General features: G+C 29.6%; 1 protein-coding gene across 1 annotated transcript in view; it reads right to left on the reverse strand.

Moving 5' to 3' along the window:
• Positions 1 to 27,187, reverse strand: part of LOC148300785 (cell adhesion molecule DSCAM-like) — a 232,891-nt gene that overhangs the window by 91,875 nt on the left and 113,829 nt on the right. The window contains exons 4-8 of the mRNA XM_088274307.1: positions 18,843 to 19,051; positions 17,801 to 17,911; positions 16,801 to 17,007; positions 14,094 to 14,245; positions 13,190 to 13,334 (exon numbers count right to left, since the gene is read on the reverse strand). Coding sequence (XP_088130433.1) covers positions 13,190 to 13,334; positions 14,094 to 14,245; positions 16,801 to 17,007; positions 17,801 to 17,911; positions 18,843 to 19,051 — 824 coding nt within the window. The remainder of the gene's footprint in view (positions 1 to 13,189; positions 13,335 to 14,093; positions 14,246 to 16,800; positions 17,008 to 17,800; positions 17,912 to 18,842; positions 19,052 to 27,187) is intronic.

Genomic DNA, 27,187 nt, shown 5'->3' on the forward strand with positions numbered 1-27,187 from the left:
ATTTTTTTTTACAAAAATGTTAATAAAATTAGTATATAACCACTCACCGAGATTCTTACGTCTACCGGTTTCGAGACGTACCCGTCTCTTCGTCAGGACAATCACTAACACAGCATGCAAACAATACTACCCTTCACCACCATAGCACCATTTACACACTCAAAACTACACAAATTGTCTAACACATGCGATTTTTGGTCGACCCGAAGACCAACATGCACTATAGTTTTCAATACAGACATGCGTTACGAGCCGAGGTTAAACGTATATTAGAATTAGACTAGGAATCGAATCTATTTATATACTTGTAGGATGAGAGGAGTGGGGGGGGTTCGAATTGGATATTGACGAATCGTGTTTAATCGATGTCGAATCAAACAATGGACTATATGTAAAATTTATTTGGTTGTTAATTAGAGGAATATTATTTTTAAGTGCTTTCCTAATATAAAAAATCTCCATATTATTTAGTTTTAACCCTTTATTATTAGTGTTTAATATTTTTACTCCCGTGTCTTTTTTGAAGACGTGATTTGATTCTATGAGGTGATTGGCAAATTCGGAGAAGTTATTATTGTTTAGACATCGTATGTGTTCTTTTATTCTGGTATTAAAATTACGCGACGTTCTACCAATATATTTCGAAGGACAAGAATCGCAAGTTAATTGGTATATACCAGAATTGTCTAGGATATTATTTTTATCTTTATTATTTAAAAGGATTTTCCCAATATTATTATTAGTATAAAATGCCGGTCTTATATTTTTTGGTAAATATTTAGTTACTTTATTCGTTATATTATTTATAAACATTATTCTTCTCCATTTATTATTATTATTATCATTTATTATTTTGGGATATAAAAACTGTTTTAAGGTTCTTTGTTTAATTTTTTTATTTAAAAGAGAATTAATTAATTCTACATTATAACCATTATTTAACGCAATTTGTTTGATCGTATTAAGCTCGGTGTCAAAGTTAGATTTGGATAACGGGACATTCACTAAGCGATGTATCATCGAGTGGAAAGCGGAATGTTTGTGGGAAATTGGATGATTGGAACTATTATCAATGACCGTATCTGTATAAGTTGGCTTACGAAAAATATTAAAGTCTATAGTGTTATTTAGTACTGTTAAAGTTAAGTCTAAGAAATTTAATTTATGGTCTTTTTCAATTTCAAGCGTAAATTTAATATTATCGTTAAAGGTGTTAATAAATTTTAAAAATGAAGTTAGTTGTCGTTCTGTTCCTGTCCAAATGCAAAAGATATCGTCTACATATCTTTTCCATAAAAATATGTTTTTAATTAATTGATTATTAGATTTAAATATACTATTTTCAATACTATCTAAAAATATGTCCGCAACTAATGGGCTTATTGGAGAACCCATTGCTAAGCCTGAGGTTTGATTATAAACTTTATTATTAAATTGAAAGTAATTTTGGTTTAAACAAATGTTGAAAAGACGACTTAAATCATTAGAAATGTTTTCAGGTAATTCTGAAGTATTCAGAATATCTTTTATAATTATTTTTGATTGTTCTATATTTACGTTGGTAAATAAGTTGACGACATCGAACGACACTAATTTTGCATTTTTGGGGAGTACCAGGTTTTTAAGTGTGTCTATTAGTTCTAATGAGTTTTTAATTGTATACTTAGTTTGGAAAATATTTAAATTATTTGATGTATTTGTTATAAATGACGCTAATTTAAAAGCTGGGGAATTACAAGAGGACACAACCGGTCTAATGGGATTATTATCCTTATGAATTTTTATTAAGCCATATAATTTGGGAATTTGAGGATTTGATTGAACTAACTGTGATTTTATTTTATCATTTGGAAACAGATCGCTTTTACATGATTTTATCGCATTTTTTATATTATCTTGGAATTTATTTGTTGGGTTATTTGGAAGGATTTTAAAAATATCGTCGTTTAAGAAGTTTTCTACCTTTGAAATATAGTCTTTTTTATTTAGAATAACTATCGAATTGCCTTTATCGGCTTTTGTTAGAATTAATTCTTTATTTTTTAATGTTGTCTTAATGTTTGATATTTGGGTGGAATTAGTATCTTTTATAATCAAATTATTTAAATTGCCTACTTCATTATTTAAACTTTCCGCACATTTATAGTGATAGGACTTTTGTTCTTTAAATAATGCTGTTTCAACATCCATAGCTAAATTATCTAACGCGGGTTTAACATTTTTAATATTGTACTGTAAGTTGAATTTTAAACCCTTTGACAATAATGAAGTTTCATCGGGTAGGAATGTGTGTGAAGAGAGATTCACTACGCGATCATGAAATTTATGCGTATTTAGTATTTTTGGGTGATCTATTTTTAGTGTTTTTTTATTTATCAACTCGTTAATTTTTTTATCTAATTGGCATTTTTTATTGTATGCTTCTATGGATGTAAAGTGTCTTACTTTATCATCGAATAAATCCCATTCAATGGGATGTAGGATATGAGTTAGTTCCATGTGCAACACTTTTAAAATTAATTTTGTATCATTTCTTATTTTGAAGGCATTTTTTAAAACTTCTTTCAACAACGTTATTTTTAATTTGAGGATGGATTTTTGTGGGATATTAGAGGATTTTGAGAATGTTACAAATTTAGACTCAATGAATTGAGGGAAAATGTTATTTTTAATACATTTTTGATAAAAGTATATGTTTAGGGAAGTGATTCTATATTTTTTTGTTAGTTTTTTATAATGATTTGCTTTTAAGGCCGTACTCGCCATTATAATATTCTCAATATTATTAATATTTAAAGCATTTACTTTGTGGTTAGTCATTTTTACTTATTTATTTTTTTTTACAAAAATGTTAATAAAATTAGTATATAACCACTCACCGAGATTCTTACGTCTACCGGTTTCGAGACGTACCCGTCTCTTCGTCAGGACAATCACTAACACAGCATGCAAACAATACTACCCTTCACCACCATAGCACCATTTACACACTCAAAACTACACAAATTGTCTAACACATGCGATTTTTGGTCGACCCGAAGACCAACATGCACTATAGTTTTCAATACAGACATGCGTTACGAGCCGAGGTTAAACGTATATTAGAATTAGACTAGGAATCGAATCTATTTATATACTTGTAGGATGAGAGGAGTGGGGGGGGTTCGAATTGGATATTGACGAATCGTGTTTAATCGATGTCGAATCAAACAATGGACTATATGTAAAATTTATTTGGTTGTTAATTAGAGGAATATTATTTTTAAGTGCTTTCCTAATATAAAAAATCTCCATATTATTTAGTTTTAACCCTTTATTATTAGTGTTTAATATTTTTACTCCCGTGTCTTTTTTGAAGACGTGATTTGATTCTATGAGGTGATTGGCAAATTCGGAGAAGTTATTATTGTTTAGACATCGTATGTGTTCTTTTATTCTGGTATTAAAATTACGCGACGTTCTACCAATATATTTCGAAGGACAAGAATCGCAAGTTAATTGGTATATACCAGAATTGTCTAGGATATTATTTTTATCTTTATTATTTAAAAGGATTTTCCCAATATTATTATTAGTATAAAATGCCGGTCTTATATTTTTTGGTAAATATTTAGTTACTTTATTCGTTATATTATTTATAAACATTATTCTTCTCCATTTATTATTATTATTATCATTTATTATTTTGGGATATAAAAACTGTTTTAAGGTTCTTTGTTTAATTTTTTTATTTAAAAGAGAATTAATTAATTCTACATTATAACCATTATTTAACGCAATTTGTTTGATCGTATTAAGCTCGGTGTCAAAGTTAGATTTGGATAACGGGACATTCACTAAGCGATGTATCATCGAGTGGAAAGCGGAATGTTTGTGGGAAATTGGATGATTGGAACTATTATCAATGACCGTATCTGTATAAGTTGGCTTACGAAAAATATTAAAGTCTATAGTGTTATTTAGTACTGTTAAAGTTAAGTCTAAGAAATTTAATTTATGGTCTTTTTCAATTTCAAGCGTAAATTTAATATTATCGTTAAAGGTGTTAATAAATTTTAAAAATGAAGTTAGTTGTCGTTCTGTTCCTGTCCAAATGCAAAAGATATCGTCTACATATCTTTTCCATAAAAATATGTTTTTAATTAATTGATTATTAGATTTAAATATACTATTTTCAATACTATCTAAAAATATGTCCGCAACTAATGGGCTTATTGGAGAACCCATTGCTAAGCCTGAGGTTTGATTATAAACTTTATTATTAAATTGAAAGTAATTTTGGTTTAAACAAATGTTGAAAAGACGACTTAAATCATTAGAAATGTTTTCAGGTAATTCTGAAGTATTCAGAATATCTTTTATAATTATTTTTGATTGTTCTATATTTACGTTGGTAAATAAGTTGACGACATCGAACGACACTAATTTTGCATTTTTGGGGAGTACCAGGTTTTTAAGTGTGTCTATTAGTTCTAATGAGTTTTTAATTGTATACTTAGTTTGGAAAATATTTAAATTATTTGATGTATTTGTTATAAATGACGCTAATTTAAAAGCTGGGGAATTACAAGAGGACACAACCGGTCTAATGGGATTATTATCCTTATGAATTTTTATTAAGCCATATAATTTGGGAATTTGAGGATTTGATTGAACTAACTGTGATTTTATTTTATCATTTGGAAACAGATCGCTTTTACATGATTTTATCGCATTTTTTATATTATCTTGGAATTTATTTGTTGGGTTATTTGGAAGGATTTTAAAAATATCGTCGTTTAAGAAGTTTTCTACCTTTGAAATATAGTCTTTTTTATTTAGAATAACTATCGAATTGCCTTTATCGGCTTTTGTTAGAATTAATTCTTTATTTTTTAATGTTGTCTTAATGTTTGATATTTGGGTGGAATTAGTATCTTTTATAATCAAATTATTTAAATTGCCTACTTCATTATTTAAACTTTCCGCACATTTATAGTGATAGGACTTTTGTTCTTTAAATAATGCTGTTTCAACATCCATAGCTAAATTATCTAACGCGGGTTTAACATTTTTAATATTGTACTGTAAGTTGAATTTTAAACCCTTTGACAATAATGAAGTTTCATCGGGTAGGAATGTGTGTGAAGAGAGATTCACTACGCGATCATGAAATTTATGCGTATTTAGTATTTTTGGGTGATCTATTTTTAGTGTTTTTTTATTTATCAACTCGTTAATTTTTTTATCTAATTGGCATTTTTTATTGTATGCTTCTATGGATGTAAAGTGTCTTACTTTATCATCGAATAAATCCCATTCAATGGGATGTAGGATATGAGTTAGTTCCATGTGCAACACTTTTAAAATTAATTTTGTATCATTTCTTATTTTGAAGGCATTTTTTAAAACTTCTTTCAACAACGTTATTTTTAATTTGAGGATGGATTTTTGTGGGATATTAGAGGATTTTGAGAATGTTACAAATTTAGACTCAATGAATTGAGGGAAAATGTTATTTTTAATACATTTTTGATAAAAGTATATGTTTAGGGAAGTGATTCTATATTTTTTTGTTAGTTTTTTATAATGATTTGCTTTTAAGGCCGTACTCGCCATTATAATATTCTCAATATTATTAATATTTAAAGCATTTACTTTGTGGTTAGTCATTTTTACTTATTTATTTTTTTTTACAAAAATGTTAATAAAATTAGTATATAACCACTCACCGAGATTCTTACGTCTACCGGTTTCGAGACGTACCCGTCTCTTCGTCAGGACAATCACTAACACAGCATGCAAACAATACTACCCTTCACCACCATAGCACCATTTACACACTCAAAACTACACAAATTGTCTAACACATGCGATTTTTGGTCGACCCGAAGACCAACATGCACTATAGTTTTCAATACAGACATGCGTTACGAGCCGAGGTTAAACGTATATTAGAATTAGACTAGGAATCGAATCTATTTATATACTTGTAGGATGAGAGGAGTGGGGGGGGTTCGAATTGGATATTGACGAATCGTGTTTAATCGATGTCGAATCAAACAATGGACTATATGTAAAATTTATTTGGTTGTTAATTAGAGGAATATTATTTTTAAGTGCTTTCCTAATATAAAAAATCTCCATATTATTTAGTTTTAACCCTTTATTATTAGTGTTTAATATTTTTACTCCCGTGTCTTTTTTGAAGACGTGATTTGATTCTATGAGGTGATTGGCAAATTCGGAGAAGTTATTATTGTTTAGACATCGTATGTGTTCTTTTATTCTGGTATTAAAATTACGCGACGTTCTACCAATATATTTCGAAGGACAAAAATCGCAAGTTAATTGGTATATACCAGAATTGTCTAGGATATTATTTTTATCTTTATTATTTAAAAGGATTTTCCCAATATTATTATTAGTATAAAATGCCGGTCTTATATTTTTTGGTAAATATTTAGATTTTAAATAATAAATAGATTTTAAATAATAAAGATAAAAATAATATCCTAGACAATTCTGGTATATACCAATTAACTTGCGATTCTTGTCCTTCGAAATATATTGGTAGAACGTCGCGTAATTTTAATACCAGAATAAAAGAACACATACGATGTCTAAACAATAATAACTTCTCCGAATTTGCCAATCACCTCATAGAATCAAATCACGTCTTCAAAAAAGACACGGGAGTAAAAATATTAAACACTAATAATAAAGGGTTAAAACTAAATAATATGGAGATTTTTTATATTAGGAAAGCACTTAAAAATAATATTCCTCTAATTAACAACCAAATAAATTTTACATATAGTCCATTGTTTGATTCGACATCGATTAAACACGATTCGTCAATATCCAATTCGAACCCCCCCCACTCCTCTCATCCTACAAGTATATAAATAGATTCGATTCCTAGTCTAATTCTAATATACGTTTAACCTCGGCTCGTAACGCATGTCTGTATTGAAAACTATAGTGCATGTTGGTCTTCGGGTCGACCAAAAATCGCATGTGTTAGACAATTTGTGTAGTTTTGAGTGTGTAAATGGTGCTATGGTGGTGAAGGGTAGTATTGTTTGCATGCTGTGTTAGTGATTGTCCTGACGAAGAGACGGGTACGTCTCGAAACCGGTAGACGTAAGAATCTCGGTGAGTGGTTATATACTAATTTTATTAACATTTTTGTAAAAAAAAATAAATAAGTAAAAATGACTAACCACAAAGTAAATGCTTTAAATATTAATAATATTGAGAATATTATAATGGCGAGTACGGCCTTAAAAGCAAATCATTATAAAAAACTAACAAAAAAATATAGAATCACTTCCCTAAACATATACTTTTATCAAAAATGTATTAAAAATAACATTTTCCCTCAATTCATTGAGTCTAAATTTGTAACATTCTCAAAATCCTCTAATATCCCACAAAAATCCATCCTCAAATTAAAAATAACGTTGTTGAAAGAAGTTTTAAAAAATGCCTTCAAAATAAGAAATGATACAAAATTAATTTTAAAAGTGTTGCACATGGAACTAACTCATATCCTACATCCCATTGAATGGGATTTATTCGATGATAAAGTAAGACACTTTACATCCATAGAAGCATACAATAAAAAATGCCAATTAGATAAAAAAATTAACGAGTTGATAAATAAAAAAACACTAAAAATAGATCACCCAAAAATACTAAATACGCATAAATTTCATGATCGCGTAGTGAATCTCTCTTCACACACATTCCTACCCGATGAAACTTCATTATTGTCAAAGGGTTTAAAATTCAACTTACAGTACAATATTAAAAATGTTAAACCCGCGTTAGATAATTTAGCTATGGATGTTGAAACAGCATTATTTAAAGAACAAAAGTCCTATCACTATAAATGTGCGGAAAGTTTAAATAATGAAGTAGGCAATTTAAATAATTTGATTATAAAAGATACTAATTCCACCCAAATATCAAACATTAAGACAACATTAAAAAATAAAGAATTAATTCTAACAAAAGCCGATAAAGGCAATTCGATAGTTATTCTAAATAAAAAAGACTATATTTCAAAGGTAGAAAACTTCTTAAACGACGATATTTTTAAAATCCTTCCAAATAACCCAACAAATAAATTCCAAGATAATATAAAAAATGCGATAAAATCATGTAAAAGCGATCTGTTTCCAAATGATAAAATAAAATCACAGTTAGTTCAATCAAATCCTCAAATTCCCAAATTATATGGCTTAATAAAAATTCATAAGGATAATAATCCCATTAGACCGGTTGTGTCCTCTTGTAATTCCCCAGCTTTTAAATTAGCGTCATTTATAACAAATACATCAAATAATTTAAATATTTTCCAAACTAAGTATACAATTAAAAACTCATTAGAACTAATAGACACACTTAAAAACCTGGTACTCCCCAAAAATGCAAAATTAGTGTCGTTCGATGTCGTCAACTTATTTACCAACGTAAATATAGAACAATCAAAAATAATTATAAAAGATATTCTGAATACTTCAGAATTACCTGAAAACATTTCTAATGATTTAAGTCGTCTTTTCAACATTTGTTTAAACCAAAATTACTTTCAATTTAATAATAAAGTTTATAATCAAACCTCAGGCTTAGCAATGGGTTCTCCAATAAGCCCATTAGTTGCGGACATATTTTTAGATAGTATTGAAAATAGTATATTTAAATCTAATAATCAATTAATTAAAAACATATTTTTATGGAAAAGATATGTAGACGATATCTTTTGCATTTGGACAGGAACAGAACGACAACTAACTTCATTTTTAAAATTTATTAACACCTTTAACGATAATATTAAATTTACGCTTGAAATTGAAAAAGACCATAAATTAAATTTCTTAGACTTAACTTTAACAGTACTAAATAACACTATAGACTTTAATATTTTTCGTAAGCCAACTTATACAGATACGGTCATTGATAATAGTTCCAATCATCCAATTTCCCACAAACATTCCGCTTTCCACTCGATGATACATCGCTTAGTGAATGTCCCGTTATCCAAATCTAACTTTGACACCGAGCTTAATACGATCAAACAAATTGCGTTAAATAATGGTTATAATGTAGAATTAATTAATTCTCTTTTAAATAAAAAAATTAAACAAAGAACCTTAAAACAGTTTTTATATCCCAAAATAATAAATGATAATAATAATAATAAATGGAGAAGAATAATGTTTATAAATAATATAACGAATAAAGTAACTAAATATTTACCAAAAAATATAAGACCGGCATTTTATACTAATAATAATATTGGGAAAATCCTTTTAAATAATAAAGATAAAAATAATATCCTAGACAATTCTGGTATATACCAATTAACTTGCGATTCTTGTCCTTCGAAATATATTGGTAGAACGTCGCGTAATTTTAATACCAGAATAAAAGAACACATACGATGTCTAAACAATAATAACTTCTCCGAATTTGCCAATCACCTCATAGAATCAAATCACGTCTTCAAAAAAGACACGGGAGTAAAAATATTAAACACTAATAATAAAGGGTTAAAACTAAATAATATGGAGATTTTTTATATTAGGAAAGCACTTAAAAATAATATTCCTCTAATTAACAACCAAATAAATTTTACATATAGTCCATTGTTTGATTCGACATCGATTAAACACGATTCGTCAATATCCAATTCGAACCCCCCCCACTCCTCTCATCCTACAAGTATATAAATAGATTCGATTCCTAGTCTAATTCTAATATACGTTTAACCTCGGCTCGTAACGCATGTCTGTATTGAAAACTATAGTGCATGTTGGTCTTCGGGTCGACCAAAAATCGCATGTGTTAGACAATTTGTGTAGTTTTGAGTGTGTAAATGGTGCTATGGTGGTGAAGGGTAGTATTGTTTGCATGCTGTGTTAGTGATTGTCCTGACGAAGAGACGGGTACGTCTCGAAACCGGTAGACGTAAGAATCTCGGTGAGTGGTTATATACTAATTTTATTAACATTTTTGTAAAAAAAAATAAATAAGTAAAAATGACTAACCACAAAGTAAATGCTTTAAATATTAATAATATTGAGAATATTATAATGGCGAGTACGGCCTTAAAAGCAAATCATTATAAAAAACTAACAAAAAAATATAGAATCACTTCCCTAAACATATACTTTTATCAAAAATGTATTAAAAATAACATTTTCCCTCAATTCATTGAGTCTAAATTTGTAACATTCTCAAAATCCTCTAATATCCCACAAAAATCCATCCTCAAATTAAAAATAACGTTGTTGAAAGAAGTTTTAAAAAATGCCTTCAAAATAAGAAATGATACAAAATTAATTTTAAAAGTGTTGCACATGGAACTAACTCATATCCTACATCCCATTGAATGGGATTTATTCGATGATAAAGTAAGACACTTTACATCCATAGAAGCATACAATAAAAAATGCCAATTAGATAAAAAAATTAACGAGTTGATAAATAAAAAAACACTAAAAATAGATCACCCAAAAATACTAAATACGCATAAATTTCATGATCGCGTAGTGAATCTCTCTTCACACACATTCCTACCCGATGAAACTTCATTATTGTCAAAGGGTTTAAAATTCAACTTACAGTACAATATTAAAAATGTTAAACCCGCGTTAGATAATTTAGCTATGGATGTTGAAACAGCATTATTTAAAGAACAAAAGTCCTATCACTATAAATGTGCGGAAAGTTTAAATAATGAAGTAGGCAATTTAAATAATTTGATTATAAAAGATACTAATTCCACCCAAATATCAAACATTAAGACAACATTAAAAAATAAAGAATTAATTCTAACAAAAGCCGATAAAGGCAATTCGATAGTTATTCTAAATAAAAAAGACTATATTTCAAAGGTAGAAAACTTCTTAAACGACGATATTTTTAAAATCCTTCCAAATAACCCAACAAATAAATTCCAAGATAATATAAAAAATGCGATAAAATCATGTAAAAGCGATCTGTTTCCAAATGATAAAATAAAATCACAGTTAGTTCAATCAAATCCTCAAATTCCCAAATTATATGGCTTAATAAAAATTCATAAGGATAATAATCCCATTAGACCGGTTGTGTCCTCTTGTAATTCCCCAGCTTTTAAATTAGCGTCATTTATAACAAATACATCAAATAATTTAAATATTTTCCAAACTAAGTATACAATTAAAAACTCATTAGAACTAATAGACACACTTAAAAACCTGGTACTCCCCAAAAATGCAAAATTAGTGTCGTTCGATGTCGTCAACTTATTTACCAACGTAAATATAGAACAATCAAAAATAATTATAAAAGATATTCTGAATACTTCAGAATTACCTGAAAACATTTCTAATGATTTAAGTCGTCTTTTCAACATTTGTTTAAACCAAAATTACTTTCAATTTAATAATAAAGTTTATAATCAAACCTCAGGCTTAGCAATGGGTTCTCCAATAAGCCCATTAGTTGCGGACATATTTTTAGATAGTATTGAAAATAGTATATTTAAATCTAATAATCAATTAATTAAAAACATATTTTTATGGAAAAGATATGTAGACGATATCTTTTGCATTTGGACAGGAACAGAACGACAACTAACTTCATTTTTAAAATTTATTAACACCTTTAACGATAATATTAAATTTACGCTTGAAATTGAAAAAGACCATAAATTAAATTTCTTAGACTTAACTTTAACAGTACTAAATAACACTATAGACTTTAATATTTTTCGTAAGCCAACTTATACAGATACGGTCATTGATAATAGTTCCAATCATCCAATTTCCCACAAACATTCCGCTTTCCACTCGATGATACATCGCTTAGTGAATGTCCCGTTATCCAAATCTAACTTTGACACCGAGCTTAATACGATCAAACAAATTGCGTTAAATAATGGTTATAATGTAGAATTAATTAATTCTCTTTTAAATAAAAAAATTAAACAAAGAACCTTAAAACAGTTTTTATATCCCAAAATAATAAATGATAATAATAATAATAAATGGAGAAGAATAATGTTTATAAATAATATAACGAATAAAGTAACTAAATATTTACCAAAAAATATAAGACCGGCATTTTATACTAATAATAATATTGGGAAAATCCTTTTAAATAATAAAGATAAAAATAATATCCTAGACAATTCTGGTATATACCAATTAACTTGCGATTCTTGTCCTTCGAAATATATTGGTAGAACGTCGCGTAATTTTAATACCAGAATAAAAGAACACATACGATGTCTAAACAATAATAACTTCTCCGAATTTGCCAATCACCTCATAGAATCAAATCACGTCTTCAAAAAAGACACGGGAGTAAAAATATTAAACACTAATAATAAAGGGTTAAAACTAAATAATATGGAGATTTTTTATATTAGGAAAGCACTTAAAAATAATATTCCTCTAATTAACAACCAAATAAATTTTACATATAGTCCATTGTTTGATTCGACATCGATTAAACACGATTCGTCAATATCCAATTCGAACCCCCCCCACTCCTCTCATCCTACAAGTATATAAATAGATTCGATTCCTAGTCTAATTCTAATATACGTTTAACCTCGGCTCGTAACGCATGTCTGTATTGAAAACTATAGTGCATGTTGGTCTTCGGGTCGACCAAAAATCGCATGTGTTAGACAATTTGTGTAGTTTTGAGTGTGTAAATGGTGCTATGGTGGTGAAGGGTAGTATTGTTTGCATGCTGTGTTAGTGATTGTCCTGACGAAGAGACGGGTACGTCTCGAAACCGGTAGACGTAAGAATCTCGGTGAGTGGTTATATACTAATTTTATTAACATTTTTGTAAAAAAAAATAAATACTAAATATTCTTCAAATGGAGGAAAAACCTTCAGGTTTTATTTACCTAAAAAGATCGGTTGCACAGTGAAAAGTTCAATAAGTGGCTAGTAATTTATTTTTAAAACATTGTATTATATTTGGAAACTTTAAAAACGTTCTCCTGAAAAATCAAGTTTTTATTTTATTTATGACGTTCTTGAAAGGAGTGAGCGATGTGTGAAGGCACAAACTACATATGACGACTGCGCTTAAAGAATATGGACCAAATTGTCTCGGAGTTGAAGTTTGATATTAAATAGAAGTAAAACGTTCATCACACATATTTTAACCCACAAAGATGCATAAGGAAACTTACAGGCAACATTGATAGTCCTCGTTTCTTCCAGAACTCCACCAGGGAACCAGGGATTAGTAGCGCGACACGTCAAATCTTTTCCGTCATCCGATGCCGACAATATCAGAGTTGCTATACTAGACGTATTATTTCCAGCTGTTGTTACCTAGAAATAAAATAAAAATAAAAATAAGGATATTCACTGTCCTTATCATTCATCGTTCACTTTGTGTAATACCACTTTAATAAACACTAATTCATAACTACCGGTTTCGAAATAATCATTTCATTATCAGGTCATCAAAATGAAATTATTATGGACTGACATTTTTACTAAAATAAAATTTTGGTAGAAGACAAATGAATCACAGTGAGAATATTTAAAAAAAAAATGGACTTGAAGTTCAATTTAGTTAGTATTACACAATGTACGATGAATGATAAGGAGAGTATTATCTTGCCATTCTACAAATTTAACAATGATTTTAATGTACAAAATATAGAGATTGTCTTTGTTTGATTTAGTGAATTAGTGTTAATTTTAGTAAATGACATTGTAATTTAAGTACAAAAATATAACAATAATGTTTACATTTTTTAAACTTGCTTTTATATAAGTATTTTATTTTTACATTTAAAGCTTTCCAAAGCGACTCAAATAATTTTCGAGTTTTTGTATTAGGTACGAAATAACCATATATTAAATCACTGTATCAATATAAAATATCATAATCTGGACCAGTTTCGTAACAAACAGCGTTTCCTTTAAGACTATCTAGGACTTAAAACTATAAACTAAATCGAATTTAAATAAAACTTTTTGATTATGGTTTGGGTTTTTTTCAAATTTTACACTGAAAATACAAATCGAGCTTTGCCAACATTTTAAAATTAAGCATAATTTTATGGTAGCTTGAGCTTTTACCGTCACAGGATGTGACCTGATAACCTCTCCGTCCAGTAGCCAGGAGAGTCTGGCTGCGGGATAGGAGCCCGTAGTTTCACATCTCAATGCTTGAGGCTTCCCGGCGGAGAGTAGGTCGTTCGGGGTCACGATGTGGACCATGGAAGGCTTTACTGTGGAAAAGAATATTACAAAATTGAGAAAATATGCTTTCAATTTAATCAACTTATTGTATTTTATAATTTGTATGAGTAGTACAGGGTGGCGCAAAATTAATACAATTTGTGCAAATGGCATTGTGCGTTAATCATATTTTATATTTGTAAACTAGAAAGCAAAAAGTTTAAGTAAAGACCCTTTTCTCTGGTCCAAAAAAAGATTTTTATTAATCAATGGATTTTTTTTGTTATTATGTACAAGGTTATTTAAAACAAAATAAGACAATAAATTTTACCCACCCCATATTACTGTATATTGGTTTTAATTTTAAATAGCTAGTATAAAAATATATTTATTAACGTTTATAAATGTAAATATACATATATATACATATATATATATATATATATATATATATATATATATATATATATATATATATATATATATATATATATATATATATATATATATATATATATATATATATATATATATATATATATATATATATATATATATATATATATATATATATATATATATATATATATATCGTTGTCATACAGGAGAAAGTGACCAAGTGCATTTTTTTACAAAAACGTGATGATTGACTATTGTCCTGAGAAAAATCCAAGGGATTTTAAATTAGGAGTATAATAAATTGACTTGTTAAAAATGACTAACTGCATTGATAGTTTATTTTCTTGACAATCAAATGTGACTTAAATGGCCCTCTTGAACATTTTACGTTTTGTTAGTTGGTCGCGTTCTCTTGTACGACTACGATATGTATGTGTATGTGTGCGTGTGCATGTTCTCCGTTTCCGTAAGTTGCTCCAGCGAGATTGAATAATGAAAACAGTATGTACTAAATAATGATTTATTATTAAAGAAGAACATTTTGGGAAAAACACTCATCTACATAAAAAAATAAATCTGAGATAAAATTTAAGCAAATTAATCAAAACTTTTCAAGTAATGGCTACAGGTATGCCTAAGTTTAGAATTTTCTTACATTTAAGGTACCTGAAGGCAACCTAGATTAGTTCAAGATAGGGCACAGCCTCCTCAGGACTTTGTTAACTCCATCTCATCGCGGACTATAGTGAAACAAGGAGAAACTTGGTATATTAAAAATTAAAAACACTCACCCTTCGAAGGAAGAGAAAAGAACGAGGCAGGCATTTATTTTCGCCCTGGTAATTATTTTACAGCCTTCATTCATAACGTGTCGGAAAAGCGAAAAAGTTTGTTAAGATTTTTAACGCTAAAATATGTTTCAGAGATTCGCGTTAATAAAGTAAAATTACTTTCACAATTTCGCTCACAAGGCGAATTGTTTAAGAAAATTAGCATTTTTAATTGTGAAATAATAAGTTATGAAATCAAATTATCGACATAATTAAGAGAGATGTGTGGTAATGGTTTAGACATGTGAATTGAATGGGTGAAGAAAGAATAGTAAAACAAAATTACAAAATGGATGTTGTTGAAAATAGGACCAAGGAACACTTAGCATGATCAAGTTTTACGAATGCTTGAAACTAGTCAGGTCAGAAGTCAGAAAAATCGACTTGTATTTTCCCATACAAATGTTTGAGGCGAAGTCGAATTTAAGTTTTTTGTTATTTATAATATGGTGATAAATCCAAAGTTTGATTATTTTGATTTATTTGATGTGATTCGATAAATCGATTTTAGAATTTTATTTGGATATGATATGTATGTATCTCACCAATAGATGTCTTTAGTGAAATCCTAGTGATTCAAGAACAATGTTTTTAAATTGGAATATATAGAACTTTTCGTATTGTGGTTGTCAATCATGGGTAGAATTGGTGAATGTTACACATTAAGTGATCAGGATCTAGAGTGATCACTTAAACCAGCCTATGACAGTTATAAGCCCCGTTAATGCCCAGACTTCTATATTCTTCTTCATCTATGTATAAAGTGACCATACGTCCCGTTTTGAACGGGACCGTCCCATTTTTAGATGACCTGAACAATATAATTTTTTCATATTTATACTATTTATTCCTCTTATTTTCTTCATCAACATTTCTTTTATTTTTATTAATACATAAAAACCTAAAAAAATACGTTATTTTCTTGAATATACATACTATAACGTGAAAATTAGTAGGTAGATGTCCCGTTTTGAGGACAAAAATAAATGGTCACGTTATCTGTGTAGAGATGTCAAAAAATAATATGTTAAATAACTCCTTTTTTTTAAACCCTTATCCGCACCCCAATGGTGCATAGGGCACTGCTTCATATAAACACAGTGTTATCTTGATCGTTTACACATGAAGGAAAGGTGATCAGCCCTCCGCTTCACTTATATTAATTTGACCCCCCCTGAGAATCGAACCCGGGACCTCCAGAACGGTAGCCGAGCGTGCTGACCATTACACTACAGAGGCGGACAAAATAACTCCTATAGTTGGAGATAATCCAGATTTGTAATCAAGTATTTGGACATGCTCAAAGTGTTGTTTTTAAACCATCTTAACACAATTTTCTTAAATCTTATCTTTTTGATAATTTTTTTCTCACTTACGATAGACTTGGAGATGAACTTCTTTGACTGAAGGAGCTATCAAATCTGATACCTCGGCTCTGCATTGAAGTCTTCCAGCGTATAGCTGTCGGGTCACAGTTCCGATGAAGAGTTGGCTACTAACAGTTCCAGGAGGACTTGTAGGATCTGCTATACTGTCCAGAAACTGGGTTCCATGCCACCAAGTTAGTTTTGGAGTCGGTCGACCTAAGATATAAAATAACAATGAATGCAGTACATCAAGGTTGTAATAATGTCCTACAAGCATTTTGACCCTTAATGTTACACGTTAATTATATGAAAAGGTAGTTAATTATGTACGCTAAAGATTCTACCCTGGATAGCTTTTTTCGCTGTTATAATTTATATCAAGAATTTGAAGCAACATTTTGTACTTATTTATATTTACATGTTCGCAATCGTTAATCAAATATGCTTTTTTCAAATTAACAAATCGCTCTGAAATCATTCTGGAAATTAAAAATAACAATAATTTAACAAATATTATTTTTTTTAATTGATATTTATAGCATAAACTTACTGTCGTAGTATCGTAAAATTTCATTTTATTAATTTAATAATTTAATAAACAAAATGTTTTCAATGACAATATATTTCATTAATTGATCTAGCATTTATTTATGCGATAACATAATGATTTTTTATGTAATAATAAAACACTTTTTAGACCACATTTGAGATATGGTGCACATATTCTTTTCAGCAAGTGAAAATACAAAATTACGGTATTTTCTGTCAGTTTTCCCGTTCTTCCAATTTGTATTTTCATATATCGATGAGAACATCTGTAGTTCACGAAACAATTTAGGCTTTCATTTAAAAAAACTCAAAACTGGACCTATGTAAGTGTATTTTTTTTTAATATTTAAACTTTACATGATTTTAAAGCTTATTTTGACGTCGACCAGGTTTGGAGCCTATGGTGGTTTTTCTGTGAATTGGAGTTAGTATTTAAATGAGTATTTTCATTATATCTTACCTCCAGTTACCTGACAGGCTAAATACAGATCATATCCTTCGCGAAATGGTCCTGCAACTCCTGCAATTTCTCTGCCTTGTCCGTCGAATATCCTCGGTTCATTTGGTGCAACTTAAAATGTAAATTAAAATTTATTCACTTGTTTTCAAAATGTCAATCATTTGATACATTCTAAAGAAGTAGAGAAACAGATTGAAACAAAACTTAGTGATATCCAACGTAGATGAATAAGAATATGCAAGTCTAGATTTATACAGGGTTTTCGACCTCTCAAAGGTTGGTTTAAGTGATCTCTTTATACATAATTGACATTAAACATCAACCCGCGATTGACAACCACACTATGTACATAATTGTTGGGAGCTATAGTATGCTTCGATTGACACCTTCATGCACGTACTATTGTTTCGGCACCATCTATAGTTGATGGATTTATATTATCCACTGACACTTCGTGATGGAATTGCATTTTAATATATTATTAGATTAAAACCCAATATTTTTAGCTTTTCCACTTTATTTTTATTCGACCAACGACCGGGTTTCGTCGTTACCGACATCATCAGACTGGATGTCGGTAACGTCTGATCACGGTAACCAGTCTGATGATGTCGGTAACGACGAAAACCAGTCGCTGGTCAAATAAAAATAAAGTGGAAAAGCTAAAAATATTAGGTTTTAATCTAATAATATATCTATAGTTGAGTATAGTTAGTTTTTTGAGTTGAACGATGAATGTTACACGTGTATTAAGTGATCACTTTAAGTTGCTCAGACTCCTCAGATTACTAAAACTTCCATATTCTTCTTCATCTTTGCTAGAATATCAATAAAAAATGTCTCCTAAATAGAGACAAACTTAGAATTCGTGTACAAAGATATGGACTCAACCAAACTATTGTGAAATAAAGTAACTTTAAAATATTTAAAAAAATGTAAAATGTGGTATAAAACATATTTACGTGTTAATTTTTGAGCCGTAGTACAATTTTAAAATTTGATTATTGATTTGATTATTGCTACAATTTTTAAGTCGACTTACCAACTAGAGAAAGATTGACTTTGAAGTTCCTTGTGGGAGAGTCGAAGAAGTCAACTCTGCAGCGGAACACGCCTTCATCAGCCAAGGAGACATCTTTGATGGCCAGATGTGCTTCTTGGGGTCTGCTCTCGTCGAAAATGAAGTGCGTTCTGGCTCCAAGATCGTCGGTAGTGGCCCAATGCACCAGTGGACCACTCCGGAAGTCCAAACTTTGAAAAAATCAAAGTACAAATTTAGCCAATGATTGAATAATGAATTCTGAAAAATCCTTACTCTCAGACTCTCGGACACCCCATTCTTCTTCTTTTTCTTCCTGGCTGCATCCCAACTTATGATCTTTGTAGACTGATATGGTCAGCTCTCCTCGTTCTCAGGCTGTAGGTCCTTCTATCATATCGACGGCCCCTACGTAAAGTAGGTACTCTATCTGCAAATCTGTTACTTTACAGGAGAGAGCTTTTTTTCAACGTATTTTTTTATTAATTAACGGTTTTATCTGAAATTCTAGCTGGTATTATACATTGAAAAACACGATAAATAATGAATTTAATCGTTTTAAAACTTTATGTTTTGAAAAAATTAAGTAGTTAGCGTTTTAGAAGTTCAGTTCATTTCGAAAATTCGCTGTAGATATTGTTTTATACGCCAGAAAACTAGTCGTAATTTATCATATATATTATTAAAATTGACAAAAATGTAGTAAAAGCACTTGACGTAGGTCACGTCGATATATAACATCATCTAGGTCATGCCTTCGAATCATGTTATCTTTCCGTAGCTTCTATTCCTTTTGGTTTTCCTCTAGATGTCTTTCGATGAATATCGATAGCAATTTAAAACACCTTTAAAATATTATTTGTATTTATTTTTAAATATTTTAAAATATTTTTGTAAAAAAAATAACGTATATATATGTATGTATAAATACATGTACTAAGTAAATAATGAGACATCTTTCTGCAAGAGGTATTCCTTTCTCCTTTCGCATAAAACTAGGAAAATTGTAATATGAACTTTACATGCTGCAGAATTATTATGTACGGTCGTTATAAAAGTATGGCGCTCATTTTAAATTCTACTGCATCGTAATATTAAAATAGTCTTTATTCTTAGCAAAAGTACCAAATCAGTAGGGTTGTTATGAATAAATGAATTTTGATTTAGTTTTTTGAAAGGTTTTCAAAATTTAATTTGAGGGTGAGTGAAAATTATAGAATATACGTAAATTTAAGCAAACTGGAGAATGTAGAATCGAGGTCAGCCAAACTGCTGTAGGGTGAAAACATGAATAAATTCATATTTAAAATCCACTTCTCACATTCAAAAATTTCACGTATGCATCACTGCACCGCAGCAATCATTTAACACATCCTTAATAATAAATCTACCCTTCCGTTTGTATAATTCATCTGACCGAACGAAGGCTCTGAGGGGAAGAATTGCCAAGATTAGGGGAGAAGTATGAGCCCGTTTCATAACCGGGAGCAATACGAGCACTTGCACGGGAAAGTCATGGCGTATTGGGGATTACTTAGTGAATCCGGGGCAAGTCTTACTACGCGGAGGAATTTATGGCTCGCAGCGGATAAAGCTGTAATTTGCATGCCTGCACTACCCTCTAAAAGGTAAATGTTAATCTAAGGCGCGCAGCTCAATGGGAGAAGCTTAATATATAAGGTTGTATAAATCGGGTGCTTTACACTGTTCGGTTCAATTGGGTTTCAGATAGTTTGTTGGAACAATGATTTAATGCCATACATTCTAGTACGTCCAAAACGTGGGTTTTCAATGGTTAATTTTCATATTATACTACTCGGACAAATATCTTATTTTGAAAAATATATTAGATTTTCTCGGAAAAATATCTGATTATTAAAAATATATTATAAACGATTTTTTGCAGATACTTTGTGGCACATTTTATAAACTTTATAAAATGTGCCACAGTAAAATATATTATGAGTATTTTAATGCTTTAGAATTAAATAAACCCTGATGACAATGTTCTTGTCGAAACCGGTAGGTTCTAATAATAAAAAAGTGGTTAAAATAAAGTTGTTTGGTTTTATAAAGTTTTTATTGGATTTAACTTTTGTATTGACATTTCTTGGTGGAACTGCATTTTATAGAATATGTAATTTTTACTATGTAATTTTTTCTATGTAATTTAACTTTGTAATTTATTCCACATTGATTTTATTTGACCAGCAACCGGGTTTTGTCGTACCCAACATCACCAGTCTTATGTTGGCAAAACCCGGTTGCTGGTCAAATAAAATTCATGTCGAAAAAATGACAAAGTTGTTATTTTTTTAATATAACTACTACTGCTTCTATCACGCCGCTAACCTGCAGGAGTAGGCAGAGAGGATGGAACCCCACACTCGTTTGCCTTGACAAACACTATGTTCTTCTTTTTTGTCTATACATCTATTCATACATTCCCTACGATAACGTAGACACATTTGACAACACTAAATTTGAAGTTATGATTGATCTGGTCGTGACAAGTATTTTTTGGCCGGCCTCGTTCTGTTCTTCAATTCGTATTTGACAAATACATATACTTTCCTAGTCATTTTCTTGTTATCAATATCAATCTTGTTATCAATATTTCATTACTTCTGATTTTATTCAATGTTTTTAACGTTTGTATTCCACATTCTGCAATTAAGATTTTTATGGCCAATAACTTAATATTGTCAAAGTTAATAAATTCCTTTAAGAAATATATAAAATTTGATTGTGTATATAATATGAATCAATTATTTTTTACTAGCTGTATTTAATACACGTAACAAATATATTAGAGCGCTTTGATTAGTCGCATATTTATATGTCGATTTGAAAAAAATCTCAAGTCAAATCAATTAATATCCTAACGTATCGTCTTTGTAGCCCATTGAAGTCATCCTTCCTCAGAAAGAGACATAGGGCAGTCAATTTTATTTAACTTAAATAAATACATTATAAAAAATGTAATTGGTTGAACGTACATCTGAGAGAATTGATAACATGCTTGTAAATTTTCTTTCTAACCAAGTAATCTATGGTGTCTTACAAAAATTTATTCAACATACTATTAAAAGTTGCAGGAACGACTGGTTTCTATGGTGTACCTACACATACGAGCGAGGAGATAGACTAACACTCAGTCCATAGCTAACGTTTACAGTTAAACGAACTGTCAGAGTTGAAGGTGGATTGCTGTTTGTTGAATGAGGTTAGGAGACTATATGCGAATGGAACCAACTCATTTTTTATAAGGATGATTTTTAAATTAAATATATAAGTATATAAATGGTACATATTTATATATTTAAACGAGTACCTATAAAATTCAATGAAACAGCAAACTAATCGAAAAAGTGACAGCAATTGAATAAGAAGAAAGCTGTTCTCCATTAACAACATTTAATATTGCGTTTGTTGCTATAATGCTTAACAGATCGCGCTGCAATTGTAGTAAGAAAAGCATGTTTTCACATATCATCACAGGTAAAAAATGTCATAATTAAATTTAAAAAATATTCGCTCGTATTGAAATGCAACCTTGTGTCAAATTTTCAAATGGATCGTTGAATTACTTTAGGAGATTTAAGGTGTATGACAAATATGTTTTTATGTACTAAATTTGTATAAAGATCGTGACATCACGCAAATACAAATTTTTTCAACTATTTCAATTATTTTTTTCAAAGGTTTTAACAGGATCGCAAACTATATCCATTTGTTAATATATTGAAATTAAAAAAGACATACATAGTTTTTATTTTCAATTTATACCCTCAATAAAAAACACACACTCACACACAAAGACACGTATACCCACCCGCACACACGCATATAAATACACAAGTACGCGAAAAAAATAAATTATATTTAAAAAAATACATATATTCTACATCTTTTTATGTGTATTTACAATAATTATTTTTAATTACTTTTATAAAAATTGTTAAAATCTAAAAAAAAGTAACTGCTTTATATCGTGATTCCTTTCTGTAGCGACACCCCGAATGATAAAACCATTCCGTTTATTTCCTTAGATATGACCTAAGAGGTTCAATATCCTAACTCTCGTTGAACTAGCGGGAAACTATATAAATATGAAAATGGAAATGTATTCAAAGTTCTGAATGTAAAATGGAAAATAAAAACGATTTATTAAACATGTGAGCAATAACATTATTTTTCTCACAGTGCTGGCGAAAAGAAAAGCAAAATATTATATGTTTAACACGTCATAGTTCTATCTCATATTCAAACCATTATTTTTTTACATGCATTTGGTGTTTTTTTTTATAATAACCTAACGTCCAAGTGACTCTGAAATCTAGCTATGGCATATGCAATACCGCTTATCGTGACCCTACTCAGGCATTAACTTTTTTAAGTTTCATAGCCTATGCCTACTCTACATAGCCTATAGCCTATGCCTTCTCGGATTTCTTACTATGTTGAGTTACTATAATTTTATGTAATTAATGAGTGAAAATTGTAGACAAAAACACTCGCTTTTTTGGTGCTTTAATTTTAATGAATTATTATAATTACTTAAAAAATATTGATTACATCAAAATTTTTACTTTTTCATCTACTAATATGTATTCATCTAAAAATGGGACAATATATTTTTAAATATATTTTTCATCTAATAATATGTCGGGTTGTGGTCCCGTGGTTAGTGTCGCGGACTCTTAAGTTAGAGTTTCTCGGTTCGAATTCTTTACAACCACAAATTGATGGCGTTTTTTTTTTGATAATGAGCCGCTTATGCTCACAAAAATAGTAAAAAATTAAATATTTGTTTAAATATGAAAAACACAAATATTTACCATTTAAAATAAAAAATTATAATAATAAGTAATATATTTTCTTTTTTTGTCCACCTCCGTAGTGTTATAGTTAGCGTGTTTTGCTACCGTGCTATAGGTCCCGAGTTCGATTCTTAGGAGGGGTGAAATTATATATTAGTGAATTAACACTCTAATTTATGTATTTAATATTACCCTAGACTAGTGCCTGAAGCTCAAGAGAGTGAATCACATTGCCTTTTTGTAAATAACGATCAAGGTAACACTGCATCAATACTATGCAGTGCCCTACGCACTATTGGGTGCAGATAAGGATAAGAAAAATACATTTCCTACAAAATAGAAGAAGCCGAATTTTAATTATTATTTCATTTAGGAATCGTCAAATTTGGTCAAAACTAAAAATTCCCAACTGAAAGCAGCACCATCAACTCAAAACTCTACTTCCATATCAATTGCAACCAACATATCGCCCACTCCTTTCAAGAACGTCATAAATCAAAAATCGTCAATGTTCAGTTGTGCATGTTTTTGGAATGCCCAGAAAATGTACTATATTACAGCAAAAGTGGCATATTTTTAACTTAATATTTACCCGCTACAGGGCAGAAAGTGTTGTTTTTGCATTTTTAAGAAAATGTATTGTTTAATTTTTTTTTTAAATATTATAAATATTTTTCAGATTGGAAAAAAACCTTCAGGTTTTACCTAAAAAGATCTGATGCTCAGTAAAAAGTTCATTAAGTGGTTTGATGTTTATTTTTAATACATTGTATTATATTTTTAAACTTCAAAAACGTTCTCCTGAAAAATCAAGTATTTTGATTTATGACGTTCTTGAAAGGAGTGAGCGATATAAAAGAAAACAGCAGTGCATTTATACTTTTATCAAAAAAATGTATTATGGACGTTCAATAATGGGTAGAAAGGTGAACGTTACACAAGTAAATAAAGTGGACCACTTTAAATACTTGTGTAACGTAAATTTGAGCCAAATCAGAAGAAGAAGAAATCACGAAGTTTTTTGTTCCGATTGTAAAAATTGTTGCGCCATCCCGAGTATGTGATAAAAATGTAAAAATAAAAGTAAAGTGGACATGTGAGCTCAGGTATAAGTATGCCACACGTAGCGAATTCCAATTTTCACTTGCCACTTTCAGGCAAATTTAGTGTACCTACAACCTTCGCTTGCGCATTGCGAAGATTTATGCGTCGATGAGTTTTCCTTTGCTTAACTATTTAATGATATTTTTTTTTACTTCGTATTCACAGAGAATTAATAAGAGTAGGGAGTAGAGGTAGGTAGTAAGGTAAACTAGGTATTACTTAGTATGTTAGGGTAGGTACTGGTAGCGTTTTTACCACGCGGGTAATATATATATATATATATATATATATATATATATATATATATATATATATATATATACAACATTTTGAGTGTGTCCAAATACTTGTTCACAAAATCTGGATTATCTCCAATTACAGGAGTTATTTTCATATTATTTTTTGACATCTCATCAAAGATGAAGTAGAATATGGAAGTCTGGGCATTTACGGGGCTTACGACCGTCATAGGTCTCACATTACATCTTACATCTCACCAATAGATGTCTCTAGTGAAGTTTTAGTGATTCATGAACAAGGTTTCTAAATTGGTTCATATATATAGAACTTCCAAGAATTTGATTAGTGTGGTTGTCAATAATGGGTAGAATTGGTGAATGTTACACGTGTGTAAAGTGATCACTCAAACCAGCCTATGACGGTCGTAAGCCCCGTAAATGCCCAGACTTCCATATTCTTCTTCATCTTTGATGAGATGTCAAAAAATAATATATATATATATATATATATATATATATATATATATATATATATATATATATATATATATATATATATATGTATATATATATATATATATATATATATATATATATATATATATATATATATATATATATATATATATTGGATAAGATCTTACATAAAAACTTGTGAATTGACTCTGACAAGTCAAAACCGAGAAAACGGTACGTCTATATAATATGCTTAACAATTCAATACACCTTGTGAAGATAAGAGCAAGTTTAAGAAAAATAATTTTTTTTTTATGTTTTACCCAAAAAAAAAATGATTAATAAAAGAAAAAACTACAAATCAACGCATAAGTCCTAGTATGATGTAGCTTTGTGCATCTAGAGAGAGCTTTTTATCATATTCGTACGTGCGAATGAGACGCAGAATCCCCGACGCGACTTGAGGAATGAATTAAAATTCTACTACGAATATGGCGTGATATCTAAAATAAGATCAAATACATTATATAACACGCGTACGGTGTACCGGGTTCACACTCTGATAACTTTCACATAACCTGATTTATGTGCCATCTCAGAACAGATAAAATAACCTGTGTTTATTTGATTATTATGAAAAATATATATTATAAATTATCACAAGCGCTTTGTCGTAGTTGGATAGAAGCAACACTGCGAAACTGGCGTCGTCGGTTTGATTTCCGCCAATTCCAAAATGAATTAAATAAAGATTTATTTTCAATTGGTCTGGGGGCTTGTGGAGTAATTTCCACATCTACCTTCTCTATCCTTACTATCTACCTACATACAAGCCTCTTAAATAGAGGCTTTGCACGTTATTCCTATTAGTAAATATGACGTTTAAAAATATCTGAATCAAGTAAAAACATCTCTTGCAGGTATCTTTAAAAACACCCTCGTATTTTAATGCGACGTTGGTTGCGTCAAATTTCAAAGCAATCGGTGAATCAAGAGACTAAAAAAATTCGAACGAATTAACATTTACATTATTAGCTATAAACACTCTTTTATACCTAAACCTTATCTTAACCTTTAAAAAAAAAAATCAAGTAAACATTACCTGAATTATACTCTTATAAGATATACTCTCATACTCTTATAAGAAGAATAGTTGCAATGAAACACAGTTAAAAATAATTAATTTAAAGTAATATACATACTTGAAGCTGATTATTCAGTTTTTAAATTAAACATGACTTAGTGTTTTGAACAAAAACATGGGAGTACCTATGATAAAGTTAGGATGATTCTTGTTATAGGGGTAAAAATATTATAGATATTATAATATTTTTACCCCTATAACAAGAATGGTTACAATGATTAAAGAAAACACTTCATTTTTTACCACTTGAGTTTTATTATAGACTACATGTTTCAGAAGTTGAACTTCCATCATTCAGGTCTGTATAATAGTTATTATACAGACCTGAATGATGGAAGTTTAACTTCTGAAACATGTAGTCTATAATAAAACTCAAGTGGTAAAAAACGAAGTGTTTTCTTTAATCGTTGTAACATGTCTTACCACAAAGTTAATGCCGAAACAATAAATAAAAGAATGGTTACAATAAAAAACACAGTAATAAAATTATATTGTAACCCATATATTCATTCTTTAGGTTTTAAAGTGTAAAATAGTTAAAGCTGATTATTGAGCCTTTAAATTAAACATGACTAAGTGTTT

This window comes from Brachycentrus maculatus, unplaced genomic scaffold (assembly GCF_059751285.1).
Source record: "Brachycentrus maculatus isolate JH-2025_06_01 unplaced genomic scaffold, ASM5975128v1 h1tg000656l, whole genome shotgun sequence".
Classification (NCBI taxonomy): domain Eukaryota; kingdom Metazoa; phylum Arthropoda; class Insecta; order Trichoptera; family Brachycentridae; genus Brachycentrus; species Brachycentrus maculatus.